Source organism: Ranitomeya imitator, chromosome 4, assembly GCF_032444005.1.
Source record: "Ranitomeya imitator isolate aRanImi1 chromosome 4, aRanImi1.pri, whole genome shotgun sequence".
Lineage (NCBI taxonomy): Eukaryota > Metazoa > Chordata > Amphibia > Anura > Dendrobatidae > Ranitomeya > Ranitomeya imitator.
Window position 1 is genome coordinate 619,748,466 of NC_091285.1, and position 22,224 is coordinate 619,770,689.

A 22,224-nucleotide genomic window follows, 5' to 3' on the forward strand; every position below is an offset into this window, starting at 1 on the left:
CCAGGACAGTCCGAAGACTCAACCTGCCCTGAAGAGAAACGAGGATGGAACCCAGAGTTGCAGAAAAACGGCGAAACCAAGGTAGCCGAGCTGGCCCGATTATTAAGGGCGAACTCAGCCAAAGGCAAAAAGGACACCCAGTCATCCTGATCAGCAGAAACAAAGCATCTCAGATATGTTTCGAAGGTCTGGTTGGTTCGTTCGGTCTGGCCATTAGTCTGGGGATGGAAAGCCGAGGAAAAAGACAAGTCAATCCCATCCTACCACAAAAGGCTCGCCAAAACCTCGAAACAAACTGGGAACCTCTGTCAGAAACGATATTCTCTGGAATGCCATGTAAACGAACCACATGCTGGAAGAACAATGGCACCAAATCAGAGGAGGAAGGTAATTTATACAAGGGTACCAAATGTACACTGAAAGAGAACACCTCATATAGACATCAAAAACACCAGAGATAATCAAGGAAAAAATCCTCCACTACCAAATCTATGCCAGATAGAGAAACAAACGAAGGCGAAATTCCAAATATATGCAAAAGATTTTATTAGTTAAAATAACAATACAATATAGTTAGATTCAATATATAATATATTATATCAAAAAGAGTACATGCCTGATGGAACAAAGACCATCATAAACTAGGTGTCGGCAGACAAAGAAAACCTATAGCGGGAATAAGATATACGGGCACCACATAGGCTTAGAAAATCACACAGGATGTACTACATGTATCTATCTCATAAGGCTCTAGTCACAGGGTCCATAATGACAAGTGGCAGGGGATGATACTGAGAGCGTACCTATATATACCAAGTAATCCCATAATATTGCACTATGCCCATAGGCCTATAGCATGGAAAAAACATATCCATAGATGGAAATACAGCTATGCGTGCTGGGTATACAGATCTAATCAACTCCCAATAGAGCACCAAATCCTCGAGCCCGTGTACCTACTGAAGAAACCCTGAAAGCCCCTAGAGGAGAAAGAAGCACTAAATACCTGCAGCCATGTTGGCCCGATGGTCCACCCCGCACTAAGTCACCTCGGAGGTAGGTAGGCATACGTGTGATCCCCTTTTATAGTGGCATATGCTGCTAGAGAGGAATTAGCGGCCGTGCATGGCGCGCCCCCGCCATGTTGCGGCGCGCCGAGGAGAGCGGCGCACTCGACGAGCGTCACCACGTCACATGATCCGGTCACATGACCGGACCCGCGACCATGGAGACGCTGCATCTGGACCGTGCGCCGCCCACCACCGCGCGACACAGCGCATGCGCGGTGCGCGCACTGGCCCGAAAACAGAGGACAGGAAAAAGTGGACCAACCTACCCTCCCAGAAGAGACAGAGCAAAGGAGGGGAAAATGGGTAAGAAAAAGGAGCAACAGAAAGGGCACAACATGGTCCACACTAATACATATAAACGAACTGCAGCTAGCTGGATATATGGTAGCAGCAGCATTGGGCCAAAATCACGCAGCGCCCACACCCTGCCCCCCAAGGGATATATCCATATAAATAATGTCCTAAAGAGGGGCTCTTATTAAATAAGTCCCCAGTGTAGATAAACACATGCCGTAATTGCCCATGGACCCAAAGTATGGAGCAGACATAATGAATGGGCAGAATACATAATAATATATCATAGGCGAGCACATATCATTAAAGCAATGAAACGCATAATGTCTCTTTAGTAGTTGTCATCCCAAAAGTCATAATGACCATTGTTGACCAATCACAGTAACGAGTCCACCAGTCGCACTGCTCAGCCCCCAACGGATCCAAAAGAATAGTCCAAGGCATAGTCCTCCACTTCGTCCAGATGTAGCGTCATATATTGCACAGTATGTAATCCACAGCAGCATAGCATAGAATTATATAACTAGAATAAAGAAGACAAGTTAAAAATCTATACATAGAACAAAGAATCATAAACAATAAAAAACACAAAAAAAAAGGGTGAGTTAAAATTCGCGCCTACTAATCACAGGAAGGACTTAAAGCTTAGTGCCTCATTTAGGCCTTTTGGGGCAACTGTATCCAGACAGACCATCCACTTTGTTTCCCTTTGAAGCAGTTCCTTTCGGTAATCCCCCCCACGGATACCCAATTGCACTCTATCGATACCTTTGAACCTGAGCATTCTCGGATTGCTGTTATGATGGGTACGGAAATGCTTAGGTATAGTCTTTAGGATCGAAAGATCATGGGCCCCCGCCGCGTTTTTAATATCCCTAGCGTGTTCCAAGATCCTAACCCTCAATTGTCGGGTAGTCATACCCACGTAGATGAATTTACACGGACAGGAAGCGTAATAAATCACTCTATCCGTGGTACACGAAATATGGTGTGTGATTTTGTAGGTCCTGGTCATATCACTATTGTCGAATGTGAAGGCCCTATCCATGTACTGACATGCAGAGCAGTCACCACATTGGAAGGACCCCCACATTGGACCCACCCGTGTCGAAAAACAAGATTCCTGTGGTGCCACATAATGGCTGCGAGTAAGCAGATCTTTTAGATTTTTGGAACGTCTCCATGTTACTGAGGGATTGGCTGGCAGGTGTCTATTCAGATCTTCATCTGCTGTCAAAATGGACCAGTGTCTCCGTAAAATATCCATGACATCGGTCCATCTTGTATTGAAGGTAGTGATGAATCTAATGGACTCATCTTGTGGATATAGCCTCTTCTTTGCGGTCAATAATTGGCCACGCGGAGTACTGGCCGCTCTCCTATACCCCTTACGTATATCCTTATGGTTATAGCCACGTTGTTGTAATTGTCCAGTAAGTACTCTCGCCTGATTTTGGAACCTACCATCGTCAGAACAAATGCGTTTCATGCGAAGAAATTGGCCCACCGGTATCGCCCTGGTAGTCTGAGGATGATGGGCAGAGGAGGCATGAAGGAGGGCATTTACCGCGGTTTTTTTACGGTAAACGTCAGTAGTCAGGTAGCCGTTTCCGTCCGCCTGGATCAAGACGTCAAGAAACTCCACCTCTTGTTTACTATACTTATACGTGAGTTTAATGTTATAAGGGTTGTCATTTAACCGCATCATAAACGTAGTTAGGGATGTCTCTGAGCCCTGCCATATAAAGAGTATATCATCGATATACCTAGACCATGAGACCACGGCAGAGAAGTCCTCCATTTCATAGACCACCTCCTTCTCCCACAGCCCCAGGAACAGATTTGCGTATGAGGGCGCACAAGTCGCCCCCATCGCTGTACCCTGGAGCTGTAGGAAAAAACGGTCCTTAAATGTAAAAAAATTATGGGTCAGAATAAATTTCAAAAGGTCCAAAATAAAATGAATCAGGGAAAAATTCAAATTAGTCATATTCAGGAAGGACCTCGATGCCGTGATCCCATGGTCATGGAATATCGACGTATATAGCGACTCCACGTCGCACACCACTAGATACATGTCCCGTTCCAATTGGATGTTATTGAGACGTGTCAAAATATCTGTGGTGTCCTTGATGAAGGAAGGCAGGGTCTCTACACATTGTTGAAGATAGAAATCCACATAGCGACAAATGGCCTCATTGATGCCCCCAATTCCCGAAACTATCGGGCGACCCGGTGGGCATATATTATCTTTATGGATTTTGGGCAGAAGGTAGAATGTTGGAGTGGTCGGTGCATGTGTGATCAGTCCCTCCAACATCCTACCTGTAATAATGCCCTCCTGATGTGCTATCTGTAAGATCCCATCAAGTTCATTTTTGTAAGAGGCAAGCGGATTGCTATATAATCTCCTATAGCATTGTTTATTATGAAGTTGCCTGAAGGCCTCACGCTCATACATCTTGCAAGGCCAGATCACAACATTTCCCCCCTTATCTGCAGGCTTAATCACTACATGTTTAAGATTACGTAATTCTTGAATATTCTTACAAAAATGAACTTGATGGGATCTTACAGATAGCACATCAGGAGGGCATTATTACAGGTAGGATGTTGGAGGGACTGATCACACATGCACCGACCACTCCAACATTCTACCTTCTGCCCAAAATCCATAAAGATAATATATGCCCACCGGGTCGCCCGATAGTTTCGGGAATTGGGGGCATCAATGAGGCCATTTGTCGCTATGTGGATTTCTATCTTCAACAATGTGTAGAGACCCTGCCTTCCTTCATCAAGGACACCACAGATATTTTGACACGTCTCAATAACATCCAATTGGAACGGGACATGTATCTAGTGGTGTGCGACGTGGAGTCGCTATATACGTCGATATTCCATGACCATGGGATCACGGCATCGAGGTCCTTCCTGGATATGACTAATTTGAATTTTTCCCTGATTCATTTTATTTTGGACCTTTTGAAATTTATTCTGACCCATAATTTTTTTACATTTAAGGACCGTTTTTTCCTACAGCTCCAGGGTACAGCGATGGGGGCGACTTGTGCGCCCTCATACGCAAATCTGTTCCTGGGGCTGTGGGAGAAGGAGGTGGTCTATGAAATGGAGGACTTCTCTGCCGTGGTCTCATGGTCTAGGTATATCGATGATATACTCTTTATATGGCAGGGCTCAGAGACATCCCTAACTACGTTTATGATGCGGTTAAATGACAACCCTTATAACATTAAACTCACGTATAAGTATAGTAAACAAGAGGTGGAGTTTCTTGACGTCTTGATCCAGGCGGACGGAAACGGCTACCTGACTACGGACGTTTACCGTAAAAAAACCGCGGTAAATGCCCTCCTTCATGCCTCCTCTGCCCATCATCCTCAGACTACCAGGGCGATACCGGTGGGCCAATTTCTTCGCATGAAACGCATTTGTTCTGACGATGGTAGGTTCCAAAATCAGGCGAGAGTACTTACTGGACAATTACAACAACGTGGCTATAACCATAAGGATATACGTAAGGGGTATAGGAGAGCGGCCAGTACTCCGCGTGGCCAATTATTGACCGCAAAGAAGAGGCTATATCCACAAGATGAGTCCATTAGATTCATCACTACCTTCAATACAAGATGGACCGATGTCATGGATATTTTACGGAGACACTGGTCCATTTTGACAGCAGATGAAGATCTGAATAGACACCTGCCAGCCAATCCCTCAGTAACATGGAGACGTTCCAAAAATCTAAAAGATCTGCTTACTCGCAGCCATTATGTGGCACCACAGGAATCTTGTTTTTCGACACGGGTGGGTCCAATGTGGGGGTCCTTCCAATGTGGTGACTGCTCTGCATGTCAGTACATGGATAGGGCCTTCACATTCGACAATAGTGATATGACCAGGACCTACAAAATCACACACCATATTTCGTGTACCACGGATAGAGTGATTTATTACGCTTCCTGTCCGTGTAAATTCATCTACGTGGGTATGACTACCCGACAATTGAGGGTTAGGATCTTGGAACACGCTAGGGATATTAAAAACGCGGCGGGGGCCCATGATCTTTCGATCCTAAAGACTATACCTAAGCATTTCCGTACCCATCATAACAGCAATCCGAGAATGCTCAGGTTCAAAGGTATCGATAGAGTGCAATTGGGTATCCGTGGGGGGGATTACCGAAAGGAACTGCTTCAAAGGGAAACAAAGTGGATGGTCTGTCTGGATACAGTTGCCCCAAAAGGCCTAAATGAGGCACTAAGCTTTAAGTCCTTCCTGTGATTAGTAGGCGCGAATTTTAACTCACCCTTTTTTTTGTGTTTTTTATTGTTTATGATTCTTTGTTCTATGTATAGATTTTTAACTTGTCTTCTTTATTCTAGTTATATAATTCTATGCTATGCTGCTGTGGATTACATACTGTGCAATATATGACGCTACATCTGGACGAAGTGGAGGACTATGCCTTGGACTATTCTTTTGGATCCGTTGGGGGCTGAGCAGTGCGACTGGTGGACTCGTTACTGTGATTGGTCAACAATGGTCATTATGACTTTTGGGATGACAACTACTAAAGAGACATTATGCGTTTCATTGCTTTAATGATATGTGCTCGCCTATGATATATTATTATGTATTCTGCCCATTCATTATGTCTGCTCCATACTTTGGGTCCATGGGCAATTACGGCATGTGTTTATCTACACTGGGGACTTATTTAATAAGAGCCCCTCTTTAGGACATTATTTATATGGATATATCCCTTGGGGGGCAGGGTGTGGGCGCTGCGTGATTTTGGCCCAATGCTGCTGCTACCATATATCCAGCTAGCTGCAGTTCGTTTATATGTATTAGTGTGGACCATGTTGTGCCCTTTCTGTTGCTCCTTTTTCTTACCCATTTTCCCCTCCTTTGCTCTGTCTCTTCTGGGAGGGTAGGTTGGTCCACTTTTTCCTGTCCTCTGTTTTCGGGCCAGTGCGCGCACCGCGCATGCGCTTAGTCGCGCGGTGGTGGGCGGCGCACGGTCCAGATGCAGCGTCTCCATGGTCGCGGGTCCGGTCATGTGACCGGATCATGTGACGTGGTGACGCTCGTCGAGTGCGCCGCTCTCCTCGGCGCGCCGCAACATGGCGGGGGCGCGCCATGCACGGCCGCTAATTCCTCTCTAGCAGCATATGCCACTATAAAAGGGGATCACACGTATGCCTACCTACCTCCGAGGTGACTTAGTGCGGGGTGGACCATCGGGCCAACATGGCTGCAGGTATTTAGTGCTTCTTTCTCCTCTAGGGTCTTTCAGGGTTTCTTCAGTAGGTACACGGGCTCGAGGATTTGGTGCTCTATTGGGAGTTGATTAGATCTGTATACCCAGCACGCATAGCTGTATTTCCATCTATGGATATGTTTTTTCCATGCTATAGGCCTATGGGCATAGTGCAATATTATGGGATTACTTGGTATATATAGGTACGCTCTCAGTATCATCCCCTGCCACTTGTCATTATGGACCCTGTGACTAGAGCCTTATGAGATAGATACATGTAGTACATCCTGTGTGATTTTCTAAGGGTACCAAATGGACCATCTTAGAGAAGCGATCACAGACCACCCAAATGACTGACATCTTTTGAGAGACGGGAAGATCTGAAATAAAATCCATAGAGATATGTGTCCAAGGCCTCTTCGGGACCGGCAAGGGCAAAAGCAACCCACTGGCACGAGAACAGCAGGGCTTAGCCCGAGCACAAATCCCACAGGACTGCACAAAAGTACGCACATCCCGCGACAGAGATGGCCACCAAAAGGATCTAGCCACTAACTCTCTGGTACCAAAGATTCCAGGATGACCAGCCAACACCGAACAATGAACCTCAGAGATAACTTTATTCGTCCACCTATCAGGGACAAACCGTTTCTCCGCTGGGCAACGATCAGGTTTATTAGCCTGAAATTTTTGCAGCACCCGCCGCAAATCAGGGGAGATGGCAGACACAATTACTCCCTCTTTGAGGATACCCGCCGGCTCAGATAAACCCGGAGAGTAGGGCACAAAACTCCTAGACAGAGCATCCGCCTTCACATTTTTAGAGCCCGGAAGGTACGAAATCACAATCCCTATGCGGAGGTAGGGTATTGGACTTGGGCTCATCAAATACATCCCGGTAATCAGACAAGAACTCTGGAACCTCAGAAGGGGTGGATGACGAAATAGTCAGAAATGGGACATCACCATGTACCCCCTGACAACCCCAGCTGGACACAGACATGGATTTCCAATCTAATACTGGATTATGGACTTGTAGCCATGGCAACCCCAACACGACCACATCATGCAGATTATGCAACACCAGAAAGCGAATAACCTCCTGATGTGCAGGAGCCATGCACATGGTCAGCTGGGTCCAGTACTGAGGCTTATTCTTGGCCAAAGGCGTAGCATCAATTCCTCTCAATGGAATAGGACACTGCAAGGGCTCCAAGAAAAACCCACAACGCCTAGCATACTCCAAGTCCATCAAATTCAGGGCAGCGCCTGAATCCACAAATGCCATGACAGAATACGATGACAAAGAGCAGATCAAGGTAACGGACAGAAGAAATTTTGACTGTACCGTACCAATGGTGGCAGACCTAGCGAACCGCTTAGTGCGCTTAGGACAATCAGAGATAGCATGAGTGGAATCACCACAGTAGAAACACAGCCCATTCAGACGTCTGTGTTCTTGCCGTTCAACTCTGGTCAAAGTCCTATCGCACTGCATAGGCTCAGGTTTAAGCTCAGGTAATACCGCCAAATGGTGCACAGATTTACGCTCACGCAAGCGTCGACCGATCTGAATGGCCAAAGACATAGACTCATTCAGACCAGCAGGCATAGGAAATCCCACCATGACATCTTTAAGGGCTTCAGAGAGACCCTTTCTGAAAATAGCTGCGAGCGCACCTTCATTCCATTGAGTGAGTACGGACTAATTTCTAAATTTCTGACAATATACCTCTATCTCATCCTGACCCTGACACAGAGCCAGCAAATTTTTCTCTGCCTGATCCACTGAATTAGGTTCATCGTACAGCAATCCAAGCGCCAGGAAAAACGCATCGATATTACTTAATGCAGGATCTCCTGACGCAAGAGAAAATGCCCAGTCCTGAGGGTCGCCACGTAAAAAAGAAATAATGATCCTAACTTGTTGAACTGGGTCACCAGAGGAGCGAGGTTTCAAAGCCAGAAATAGTTTACAATTATTTTTGAAACTCAGAAATTTAGTTCTATCTCCAAAAAACAAATCAGGAATAGGAATTCTCGGTTCCAACATAGAATTCCGAACCACAAAGTCTTGAATATTTTGTACTCTTGCCGTGAGCTGATCCACACATGAAGACAGACCTTTAATGTCCATCGCTACACCTGTGTCCTGAACCACCCAAATGTCTAGGGGGAAAAAAGGCAAAACACAGTGCAGAGAAAAAAAAATGGTCTCAGAACTTCTTTTTTCCCTCTATTGAGAATCATTAGTACTTTGGGCCTCCAGTACTGTTATGATAAGGTAATTCAGTACCACAATGGACATAGAGGTCAGAGCACATACAGTGACCTGACAATAACCCAAAAACATAGAACGAGCTCTGAGACGTGGGAACTCTGCTGACCGCAATCCCTAATCCTCTCCAACCACACTAGAGGCAGCCGTGGATTGCGCCTAACGCTCCCTATGCAACTCGGCACAGCCTGAGAAACTAGCTAGCCTGAAGATAGAAAATTAGCCTACCTTGCCTCAGAGAAACACCCCAAAGGAAAAGGCAGCCCCCACACATAATGACTGTGAGTTAAGATGAAAAGACAAACGCAGAGATGAAATAGATTTAGCAAAGTGAGGCTCGACTTTCTGAACAGAGCGAGGATAGGAAAGGTAACTTTGCGATCAACACAAAACCCTACAAAAACCACGCAAAGGGGGCAAAAAGACCCTCCGTACCAAACTAACGGCACGGAGGTACACCCTCTGCGTCCCAGTGCTTCCAGCAAGCAGGAAAAAACAAATAGACAAGCTGGACAGAAAAAAACAGCAAACAAAATAGCAAAGCGGAACTTAGCTATGCAGAGCAGCAGGCCACAGGAACGATCCAGGAGGAAACAGGTCCAATACTAGAACATTGACTGGAGGCCAGGATCAAAGCACTAGGTGGAGTTAAATAGAGCAGCACCTAACAACTTCACCACATCACCTGAGGAAGGAAACTCAGAAGCCGCAGTACCACTTTCCTCCACCAACGGAAGCTCACAGAGAGAATCAGCCGAAGTACCACTTGTGACCACAGGAGGGAGCTCTGCCACAGAATTCACAACAGGAGACACTGTCAAGATCCCAAAAATATAAAGTTTATTAACAACAAATATTATTAACATTTAAAGAAATAACTGGTACAGACCAAATCCCAACAGGACATTTACACAATATTGTCCTGCCATGACACACGTCCAATATCAGAATCAAAAAAGGCAGCAAATTGGTCCCGCATGTGACCAACTTCAGCAGTTGACCGCAGCGGGTGATGCTGGTAATCTGGCAATGGGTTTCCAACTGGTTCATGCAGTTCAATGTTGGGTTGCTCCTTAGCCATTATGTAATTGTGGAGAACCACACAGGCTTTGACCACCTCATCGACTGGCTCCATTTTTAGATTAATGGCTGTTGCAAGAATGTGCCATTTTGAGACTAGAATCCCAAAGGTACACTCTACTGTTCTTCGGGCCCTGGTCAGTCTGTAATTAAAGATCCTTTTAGTGTGGTTCAAGTCCCAACTGGAATATGGCTTCAGTAGGTTATCACACATCTGAAAGGCCTCATCCCCAACCATAACAAATGGCATCGGTGGGCCTTGAGTGTTGGGGAGAGGTCGTGGCTGTGGAAAATTAAAATTTTTGCCATACACATGGCGCCTCATATCCGAGTTCTTGAAAGTCTGGGAATCGTTGCCATGGCCAAAAGCTCCAATGTCCACGGCGATGAAGCGACAGTCCGCATCTGCTATTGCCATGAGCACAACAGAAAAATATTTTTTATAATTGAAGTACTCCGATCTTGTTCTAGCTGGTTTGATTATGCGGATGTGCTTTCCATCCACCGCTCCCAAACAGTTGGGGAAATCACACACACTCCAGAATTTTTCAGCAATTTCAATCCACATGTCCACGGTGGGTAGGGGTATAAACTCATCCCGGAGAACATTCCACAAAGCCTGGGAGGTGTCCACAACTATTCCGGACAGGGTAGAAATTCCAAGCCAGTATTGGAAGTGGAGGGTTGATAAACTCTCTCCGGTAGCCAAAAATCTGTAATAAAATAAATAAAAAAAAAAATGAACAATCAATTCTATTTATGGTGTTGTTCTGCTAAAGACATAAAGGAAAACACAAAGAATACATGTCAGAACAACCAAAATTAGGACTGGCATTTGTTTAGAATTGTTACGTACCTTAATGTAACCAGCAGACGTTCCTCTGGTGGAATCGCTCTACGGAGCTGGGTGTCCTGTCTCCGGATGGCTCCTTGGACACGACCAAACAAATCCCGGAAAGAGTCTTGCGACATCCTTGTATATTCCAGGAATTTGTCCGGGTTGGCATTAAGCTCGCCATATAGCATGTGATAGGCTCCACGGCTCTCACATAGTTCGATAAAGGGGTGTCGCCAAAAACGCCTACGCCGTGTCCTTCTCCATCTTTCACGATTTCTGTGTTGCTCCCAAGCAAACGCACAGGCAAGAAACAGCTTGATGCTTAAATCCAGGTTGAATTAAAAGCTCTCCATGCGAAGATCCATCATGATACAGGATACAGTAGCAAACTGTTAAGATTTCAGCAGCCCTAGGGTCTATATATAGATATCCCATAATACACGCCCTCTGTAGTTCCATTGGCGGTGTTTGGTTATCTAGATTTTTCTCCTGTAAAATTTTCCACCATGCGCACAAAAAAGCAAACGCATGACAAAACGCATGATAAAGCGTGAAAACGCAGCGTTTTATTAACCGCATGCGTTCCCACATGCGTCTAGAAAATGCTGCGTTTGTACGTGTTTCTATGCGTTTTTTCCTGCACTTGCGGATTAAACGCTGCGCATTTGAACGCAAATATGAAACTAGCCTTAGAGAACCCACCTCACCAGGTGACCTCTAATAGATATATTCCGTGCTGCCGATCTTGACCTATGGCTTAGAGAACCCACCTCACCAGGTAACTCATAATAGATATATTCCGTGCTGCTGGTCCTGACCTATGGCTTAGAGAACCCAGCTCACCAGGTGACCTCTAATAGATATATTCCGTGCTGCTGATCCTGACCTATGGCTTAGAGAACCCACCTCATCAGGTGACCTCTAATAGATATATTCCGTGCTGCTGGTCCTGACCTATGGCTTAGAGAACCCACCTCATGAGGTGACCTCTAATAGATATATTCCGTGCTGCTGATCCTGACCTATGGCTTAGAGTAAGCACCTCATCAGGTGACCTATAAAAGATATATTCCGAGCTGCTGATCCTGACCTATGGCTTAGAGAAAGCACCTCATCAGGTGACCACCGATATATTCCATGCTGCTGATCCTGACCTATGGCCTAGAGAACCCACCTCACCAGGTGACCTCTGATATATTCTGTGCTGCTGATCCTGACCTGTGGCTTAGAGAACCCACCTCATCAGGTGACCTCCAATAGATATATTCCGTGCTGCTGATCCTGACCTATGGCTTAGAGAACCCACCTCATCAGGTGACTTCTAATAGATATATTCCGTGCTGCTGATCCTGACCTATGGCTTAGAGAAGCCACCTCATCAGGTGACCTCTAATAGATCTATTCCGTACTGCTCATCCTGACCTACCGCTCAAAGAACCCACCTCCCCAATTGAGCCCCTAAAACACAATAAATCAAAATAAAACGCATAACTGAAAGCAAAATGGGTTATGAGCTCAATAGAAAGTGTATAGGTCCGTATGCCAATAAGGTCGTGCACGGAGGATAAGCTGTACACTTCTACCTTTTCCTTTGAGCAATCGGAGGACATTATACTTATTCTTCAATACCAAACAATTACAAAGAAATATATATTTTTAACCTTACTGTTGAAAATTGATTATTAAAAGCAGTAGTCCAACATTGTGAAGACCTTGACAGTCCATGAATTAATCCCATGGGATCATGGAAACTCTTTCTTCCTAGGGATCGATGGTGCCTGAGAACTACATCTGAACCAATATTTCGCAAAATGGGAGCAAGACACACAAAGACTATAAAGTCACTGACTATGCCAGCTTAACTCAGCTTTATTCTACTGTACGCTACACATAGCAGAGGCAGCTTTTATGGGCAGGGATCAATAGTAATGCGAACACAACCTACACTTGGAACTATTGACATTTGACAATAATGGCAGGATCCCCGGCCCCAGGCCTGCCACTGGCTGATTGCTCTAAATATGTTTCCTGTGAGGTGCGAGGGCATTACATAAAGGTACGTGGTCAATGAAGAATACTTTTTTTGGCTTCCATTTAACGTAATTCTATGCCGATTGATTTTACATTGAATACACAAATAATAAACTATTATTAAACCCAGAAAAAAAAAGAAAATACAAACTCAAAGAACTAAAATCTGATTTAAATACATAAACTTTACATAAGACATTGGAGGAACAACATCGATTAAACTAAAGTAATGTTAACCCCTTTACCCCCAAGGGTGGTTTGCACGTCAATGACCAGGCCAATTTTTACAATTCTGACCACTGTCCCTTTATGAGGTTATAACTCCGAAACGCTTCAACGGATCCTGGTGATTCTGACATTGATTTCTCGTGACATATTGTACTTCATGATAGTGGTAAAATTTCTTTGATAGTACCTGCGTTTATTTGTGAAAAAAACGGAAATTTGGCGAAAATTTTGAAAATTTCGCAATTTTCAAACTTTGAATTTTTATGCAATTAAATCACAGAGATATGTCACACAAAATACTTAATAAGTAACATTTCCCACATGTCTCCTTTACATCAGCATAATTTTGGAACCAATTTTTTTTTTTGTTAGGGAGTTATAAGGGTTAAAAGTTGACCAGCAATTTCTCATTTTTACAACACCATTTTTTTTTTAGGGACCACGTCTCATTTGAAGTCATTTTGAGGGGTCTATATGATAGAAAATGCCCAAGTGTGACACCATTCTAAAAACTGCACCCCTCAAGGTGCTCAAAACCACATTCAAGAAGTTTATTAACCCTTCAGGTGTTTAATAGGAATTTTTGGAATGTTTAAATAAAAATGAACATTTAACTTTTTTACACAAAAAATTTACTTCAGCTCCAATTTGTTTTATTTTACCAAGGGTAACAGGAGAAATTGGACCCAAAAAGTTGTTGTCCAATTTGTCCTGAGTACGCTGATACCCCATATGTGGCAGTAAACCACTGTTTGGGCGCATGGGAGAGCTCGGAAGGGAAGGAGCGCTATTTGACTTTTCAATGCAAAATTGACAGGAATTGAGATGGGACGCCATGTTGCGTTTGGAGAGCCACTGATGTGCCTAAACATTGAAACCCCCCACAAGTGACACCATTTTGGAAAGTAGACCCCCTAAGGAACTTATCTAGAGGTGTGGTGAGCACTTTGACCCACCAAGTGCTTCACAGAAGTTTATAATGCAGAACCGTAAAAATAAAAAATCATATTTTTTCACAAAAATTATATTTTTGCCCCCAATTTTTTATTTTTCCAAGGGTAAGAGAAGAAATTGGACCTCAAAAGTTGTTGTCCAATTTGTCCCGAGTACGCTGATACCCCATATGTGGCAGTAAACCACTGTTTGGGCGCATGGGAGAGCTCGGAAGGGAAGGAGCGCCGTTTGACTTTTCAATGCAAAATTGACAGGAATTGAGATGGGACGCCATGTTGCGTTTGGAGAGCCACTGATGTGCCTAAACATTGAAACCCCCCACAAGTGACACCATTTTGGAAAGTAGACCCCCTAAGGAACTTATCTAGATGTGTGGTGAGCACTTTAACCCACCAAGGGCTTCACAGAAGTTTATAATGCAGAGCCATAAAAATAAAACAAAATTTTTTTCCCACAAAAATTATTTTTTAGCCCCCAGTTTTGTATTTTCCCTAGGGTAACAGGAGAAATTGGACCCCAAAAGTTGTTGTCCAATTTGTCCTGAGTACGCTGATACCCCATATGTGGGGGGGAACCACCGTTTGGGCGCATGGGAGGGCTCGGAAGGGAAGGAGCGCCATTTGGAATGCAGACTTAGATGGAATGGTCTGCAGGCGTCACATTGCGTTTGCAGAGCCCCTAATGTACCTAAACAGTAGAAACCCCCCACAAGTGACACCATTTTGGAAAGTAGACCCCCTAAGGAACTCATCTTGATGTGTTGTGAGAGCTTTGAACCCCCAAGTATTTCACTACAGTTTATAACGCAGAGCCATGCAAATAAAAAATATTTTTTTTTCCACAAAAATTATATTTTAGCCCCCAGTTTTGTATTTTTCCAAGGTTAGCAGGAGAAATTGGACCCTAAATGTTGTTGTCCAATTTGTCCTGAGTACGCTGATACCCGATATGTGGGGGGGAACCACCGTTTGGGCGCATGGGAGGGCTCGGAAGGGAAGGAGCATCATTTGGAATGCAGACTTAGATGGATTGGTCTGCAGGCATCACATTGCGTTTGCAGAGCCCCTAATGTACCTAAACAGTAGAAACCCCCCACAAGTGACCCCATATTGGAAACTAGACCCCTCAATGAACTTATCTAGATGTGTTGTGAGAACTTTGAACCCCCAAGTGTTTCACTACAGTTTATAACGCAGAGCCGTGAAAATAAAAAATCTTTTTGTTTTCCCACAAAAATTATTTTTTAGCCCCCAGTTTTGTATTTTCCCAAGGGTAACAGGAGAAATTGGTCCACAAAAGTTGTTGTCCAATTTGTCCTGAGTACGCCGATACCCCATATGTTGCGGTAAACCCCTGTTTGGGCACACAGGAGAGCTCGGAAGGGAAGGAGCACTGTTTTACTTTTTCAACGCAGAATTGGCTGGAATTGAGATCGGACGCCATGTCGTGTTTGGAGAGCCCCTGATGTGCCGAAACAGTGGAAACCCCCCAATTATAACTGAAACCCTAATCTAAACACACCCCTAACCCTAATTCCAACGGTAACCCTAACCACACCTCTAACCCTGACACACCCCTAACCCTAATCCCAACCCTATTCCCAACTGTAAATGTAATCTAAACCCTAACCCTAACTTTAGCCCCAACCCTAACTGTAGCCCCAACCCTAACCCTAACCCTAGCCCTAACCCTAGCCCTAACCCTAGCCCTAACCCTAGCCCTAGCCCTAACCCTAGCCCTAACCCTAGCCCTAATGGGAAAATGGAAATAAATACATTTTTTTTTATTTTTCCCTAACTAAGGGGGTGATGAAGGGGGGTTTGATTTACTTTTATAGCGAGTTTTTTAGCGGATTTTTATGATTGGCAGCCGTCACACACTGAAAGACCCTTTTTATTGCAAAAAATATTTTTTGCAATACCACATTTTGAGAGCTATAATTTTTCCATATTTTGGTCCACAGAGTCATGTGAGGTCTTGTTTTTTGCGGGACGAGTTGACGTTTTTATTGAAAACATTTTTGGGCACGTGACATTTTTTGATCGCTTTTTATTCCGATTTTTGTGAGGAAGAATGGCCAAAAGCCAGCTATTCATGAATTTCTATTGGGGGAGGCGTTTATACCGTTCCGCGTTTGGTAAAATTGATAAATCAGTTTTATTCTTCGGGTCAGTACGATTACAGCGATACCTCATTTATATCTTTTTTTATGGTTTGGCGCTTTTATACGATAAAAACTATTTTACAGAAAAAATAATTATTTTTGCATCGCTTTATTCTCAGGACTATAACTTTTTTATTTTTTTGCTGATGATGCTGTATGGCGGCTCTTTTTTTGCGGGACAATATGACGCTTTCAGCGGTACCATGGTTATTTATATCTGTCCTTTTGATCGCGTGTTATTCCACTTTTTGTTCGGCGGTATGATAATAAAGCGTTGTTTTTTGCCTCGTTTTTTTTTTTTTCTTACGGTGTTTACTGAAGGGGTTAACTAGTGGGACAGTTTTATAGGTCGGGTCGTTACGGACGCGGCGATACTAAATATGTGTACTTTTATTGGTTTTTTTTTTTATTTAGATGAAGAAATGTATTTATGGGAATAATATTTTTTTTTTTTTTTCATTATTTTGGAATATTTTTTTTTATTTTTTTTTACACATTTGGAAAAATTTTTTTTTACTTTTTTACTTTGTCCCGGGGGGGACATCACAGATCAGTGATCTGACAGTTTGCACAGCACTCTGTCAGATCACTGATCTGACATGCAGCGCTGCAGGCTTCACAGTGCCTGCTCTGAGCAGGCTCTGTGAAGCCACCTCCCTCCCTGCAGGACCCGGATCCGCGGCCATCTTGGATCCGGGGCTGGAGGGAGCAGGGAGGGAGGTGAGACCCTCGCAGCAACGCGATCACATCGCGTTGCTCCGGGGGTCTCAGGGAAGCCCGCAGGGAGCCCCCTCCCTGCGCGGTGCTTCCCTGCACCGCCGGCACATCGCGATCATCTTTGATCGCGGTGTGCCAGGGGTTAATGTGCCGGGGGCGGTCCGTGACCGCTCCTGGCACATAGTGCCGGATGTCAGCTGCGATAAGCAGCTGACACCCGGCCGCGATCGGCCGCGCTCCCCCCGTGAGCGCGGCCGATCGGCTATGACGTACTATCCCGTCCAGGGTCAGATAAGCCCAGGGCACCTCGACGGGATAGTTCGTCTAAGGTCACAGAGGGGTTAACCCAATATTTTTAACCCTAAATTGTCACTTTTCTACGATTAAAGAAAATGTCTCTAAAACCAGAATATGCCTTAATATAACAAACTAACCATTACTTACCTGATGATACCCCGTAATTCCAATCCCGCTGCTCCCCGCCGGCTCTTGTTTACTTTACTGCAGTGCTCATGGGCTGTATACACGTGACAGCTGCAGTCAATCATTGGCCTCAGCGACGATGAGGGGGCCACTGATTGGCAGCACATGTGGATAGCACGAGATTTCCAGGATACTGTGGTGGACGGTGGATTAATTGCACAGCCTGCATCTGGGTCTAACAAAAGTGGTCGAGCTCAGCTACGATCACCGCTGTTAACCATTTACATGCCACTGTCAATCTTAGAGAGTGGTGCTTAAATTACATAATTGCCGCTGCGTGAATAGGAAGTACTCAAAATTGGCATCAATAAAACGGTCAGCGCAGGACGTAAAAAAACAAGCCTTCACACATCTCCACCGACTTAAAAACAAAAACATTATGGGCCTCAGAGAATGCTGATGCAGAGCAACATTTATTTGATTTGTTCTTAAAAAATGTATGATTTTTTTTTTCTACACTTAAATAAAAACAAATCTAAACAAATTTGATATCTCCACAATAGTACTGGGCTGTGAGTCCTGTTACCATATCATTTTTTCCGAACAATGAATATGGTAAAAATAATACCCCCCCTAATAAAAAAAAAAAAACAATGGCAGAATTGGATTTTTTTCACCAATTCATCCGACTCGTCTTTTTTTCATGTTTCTCAGTACTTTATATGGGAAAAATTAATGGTCTCATTCAAAACTACAATAAACCCTCGTTAGGTTAGGTGGACGGAAAAAAAAATGCCTGGATCTTAAGAGAAGCATTATTTATCAGGGATATATGAGATGTTTAAACTCTTCCTGGGGCAAGAAATGGGGGTTGAAGAACTGCAAGGATATAGTATGACCAAAATGATAACTTACCGTAAATACTCGAGTATAAGCTGAGATTTTCAGCCCAAATTTTGGGGCTCAAAGTGCCCCTCTCGGCTTATACTCGAGTCACGGTCGGCGGGTGAGGGGGAGAGAGGTCTTTCGCATACTCACCTGCTTCCGGCGCTGCCCCGCCTGTCCCATGGTCTTCGGGTGCCGCAGCTCTTCCCCTGTTCAGCGGTCACGTGGTACCGCTCATTAAAGTTATGAATATCGACTCCACTCCCATAGGGGTGGAGCTGCATATTCATTCCTGTACTGAGTGGTGCCAGTGACCGCTGACAGAGGAAGAGGCTGCGGCACCCGGAGACCATCTGTCCGGGATAAGGAGCCAGGGACGCCGGGAGCAGGTGAGTATTACATACTAGCTATTGAACCCGTTCTACGTTCTACGCCCGGGTGGCGAGCATTTATATTGGTATAAGGTCTCCATCCTGGTATGTGCTGCTCCATCCTGCATCCCCATCCTGTCATGTGCTGCTCCATCCTGTGTCCCCATCCTGTCATGTGCTGCTCCATCCTGCGTCCCCATCCTGTCATGTGCTGCACCCATCCTGCGCCCCCATTCTGTCATGTGCTGCACCCATCCTGCGCCTCCATTCTGTCATTTGCTGCTCCCATCCTGCGTCCCCATCCTGTCATGTGCTGCACCCATCCTGCGCCCCCATTCTGTCATGTGCTGCTCCCATCCTGCGCCCTCCTGTCATGTGCTGCCCTATTCTGTCATGTGCTGCTCCCATCCTGCGCCACCGTTCTGTAATTTGCTGCTCCCATCCATATGACCCATACGCTGCTCCATAAAGGTTGATGGCCCCCATAAGATGCTCCATAGTATATGCCCCGTATGCTGCTGCATTATGGTTGATGGCCCCCATAAGATGCTCCATAGTATATGCCCGTACACTGCTCCATAAAGGTTTATGGCCCCCATAAGATGCTCCATAGTATATGCCCCGTACGCTGCTCCATAAAGGTTTATGGCCCCCATAAGATGCTCCATAGTATATGCCCCGTATACTGCTCCATAAATGTTGATGACCCCATAAGATGCTCCATTGTATTATATGCCCCGTATGCTGCTGCGATATATATATAAAAAAAAATAACATACTCACCTATCGTCCCTGGGCGCCGAGTGCTGGGGCCCCCGACACTTGCTATATTCACCTGTCTGTCCCGTTCCAGCGCTGCGTGCCGCTCCGTGTTCCGGGTCCTCTGGCTGTGACTGTTCAGTCAGAGGGCGGCGCGTATTAAGCGCGTCATCGTGCCCTCTGAACTGTGAACGTCACAGGCAGAGGACCCGGAAGAGAGTGGCACGCAGCGCTGGAAAGGGACAGACAGGTGAATATAGCATACTCACCCTCCTGCCACGTCCCTGTCTCTCCGTTGGAGATCGCGGTGTGCGTTCAGTGCTTACGCATACCGCGATCTCCTGGGAGCGTCACTCTGTGGGGTCCAGACTGCGCCGGCGCTTGCGCAGTCTATAAAGGCTTCAAGCAGAGTGACGCTCCCAGCATTATATTATAGATTTACCTATCCACGTTCCACCCCCCGGGCGCCGCTCCATCTTCCCGTCCTCTGCACTGACTGTTCAGGTCACAGGGCACGATGACGTACTAATCTGCGCGCCGCCCTCTGCCTGAACAGTCAGTGCGGAGAGACGCCGAGACGGGACGCTGAGGAGCTGCGGGCAGCAAAAGAGGCGAGCATGCCATTTTTTTTTTATTGCAGCAGCATTATATATTGCACAGCTTTATATGGAGCATCTATGGGGCCATACAGAACTGTGCAGAGCATTCTATATGGCACAGCTTTATATAGAGCATCTATGGGGCCATAATGAACAGTGCAGAGCATTCTATATGGCATAGCTTTATATGGAGCATCTATGGGGCCATAATGAACGGTGCAGAGCATTATATATGGCATAGCTTTATATGGAGCATCTATGGGGCCATAATGAACTGTGCAGAGCATTCTATATGGCACAGCTTTATATAGAGCATCTATGGGGCCATAATGAACAGTGCAGAGCATTCTATATGGCATAGCTTTATATGGAGCATCTATGGGGCCATAATGAACGGTGCAGAGCATTATATATGGCATAGCTTTATATGGAGCATCTATGGGGCCATAATGAACTGTGCAGAGCATTCTATATGGCACAGCTTTATATAGAGCATCTATGGGGCCATAATGAATGGTGCAGAGCATTATATATGGCACAGTTTTATATGGAGCATCTATGGGGCCATAATGAACGGTGCAGAGCATTCTACATGGCACAGCTTTATATGGAGCATCTATGGGGCCATACTGAATGGTGCAGAGCATTCTATATGTAACAGCTTTATATGGAGCATCTATGGGGCAATAATCAACGGTGCAGAGCATTATATATGGCACATCTTATGGGGCAATAATGAACAGTATGGAGCATTATATGTGGCACAGTTTTATATGGAGCATCTATGGGGCCATAATGAAATGTATGGAGCATTATATGTGGCACAGCTTTACATGGAGCATCTTATGGGGCAATAATGAACGGTATGGAGCATCTATTTTTATTTTTGAAATTCACCTGTAGCTGCTGCATTTCCTACCCTAGGCTTAATACTCGAGTCAATAAGTTTTCCCAGTTTTTTTGTGGCAAAATTAGGGGGGTCGGCTTATACTCGAGTATATACGGTACATTCTTTTCTTTTCCAACTTTATTTTTTAGGTTGTACACTGTTGATTATTTGTGCATACTGTGTTAGCGCACCAAGCAATAGAGGCAAAGGTAAAAAGCCCAATTTTTTTTTTCTGTTCAAAGATCAAGCACAGTCATCGCATGTCACAGATTGAGCATTCTTTAAAAACACTGTTAGCACAAAATGACTGTTCAAACCAAGCAAAGGCGCTCTGTGCATCATGGCGTGGCCATCTTTTACTTACACCTCCCCACCTGCTTGCTTTCCATCTATCTCCACTCCTTTACTGGTTGGTTGAAACCCGAGCTGTCAATCAAAAAAAGATGAGGGGTGCAGACTCAGAGAAAACAAGCAGGTGCGGTAAGGTGTAGTTAAATATTTAGCTACGCCATGATGCGCTGAGCACTTGTGCTTGGTTTGGACCGTCATTCTGTGCTGACAGTGTCCCTATAACCTACACTCAGCACACCATAAACTTTCCAAGCATTCATATGCAATCCGCATAGTATGGAGAGCGCTATACAATACTCGCACAACGGCTGCAGCGCTTGCGTCGTCCGTCATGCTTAGAGATGCTACATCTGAATTGTGACCAGAGAAGCAGTGCTTGTTTTTAGAGGCACATTTTTGCCAGCAGCTGTCAGGACGAGCTGCACACAATTTTCTCTATTACTAGTGTATATACTGTACATTACAGCCCAAGCACAAACCTTACCTACAGAGTACAGGAGGACCTCATAAATCAAAATATTCGACCTGTATCGACCACAGTTCACAGTTTCCTTAACGAGCCATTAATAATGAGTTTCAAAACAAAACTCTGACCAACGCCCATCTTGTGGAAGCACAGGGCGACGACTGTACATACAACAGAAAACGTGGCTGAAGAGTGGACTGTAAAGTAGCACTTGTTACAACTCACACCTAAGCTAACGATTTGATTAAGTGTGTTAAATCTGAATCAAGAGATGAAATCGAAGAATTTTATTAGGGAAACAGCAAATTCCCAACATGGTCTTAGATTATACAAGCGTGAAGGGCCGCAGAGCATCGCATCTGTACCTGATTACTGGTGAACAGTCTGTCTTGTCCCAGACGACACGAGGGACTCGAAGATTTTGGGAAAACAGGATGAAAGGTATAAGAAATAAATCCAGCCATGAAGGATGAGTGGAGAGAAAGACCAGCGGTGTTTTTGAGCACTAGAAGGAAGAAAAAGAAAAGACATTTATAGGAC

At 44.9% G+C, this 22,224-nt stretch overlaps 1 protein-coding gene across 2 annotated transcripts in view; it reads right to left on the minus strand.

The window, feature by feature from the left end:
• GPAT2 (glycerol-3-phosphate acyltransferase 2, mitochondrial) overlaps positions 1–22,224 on the minus strand; it is a 217,069-nt gene that overhangs the window by 79,317 nt on the left and 115,528 nt on the right. For both annotated transcript variants that reach the window (XM_069766604.1, XM_069766603.1), the window contains exon 8: positions 22,050–22,189. In XM_069766604.1, coding sequence (XP_069622705.1) covers positions 22,050–22,189 — 140 coding nt within the window. The remainder of the gene's footprint in view (positions 1–22,049; positions 22,190–22,224) is intronic.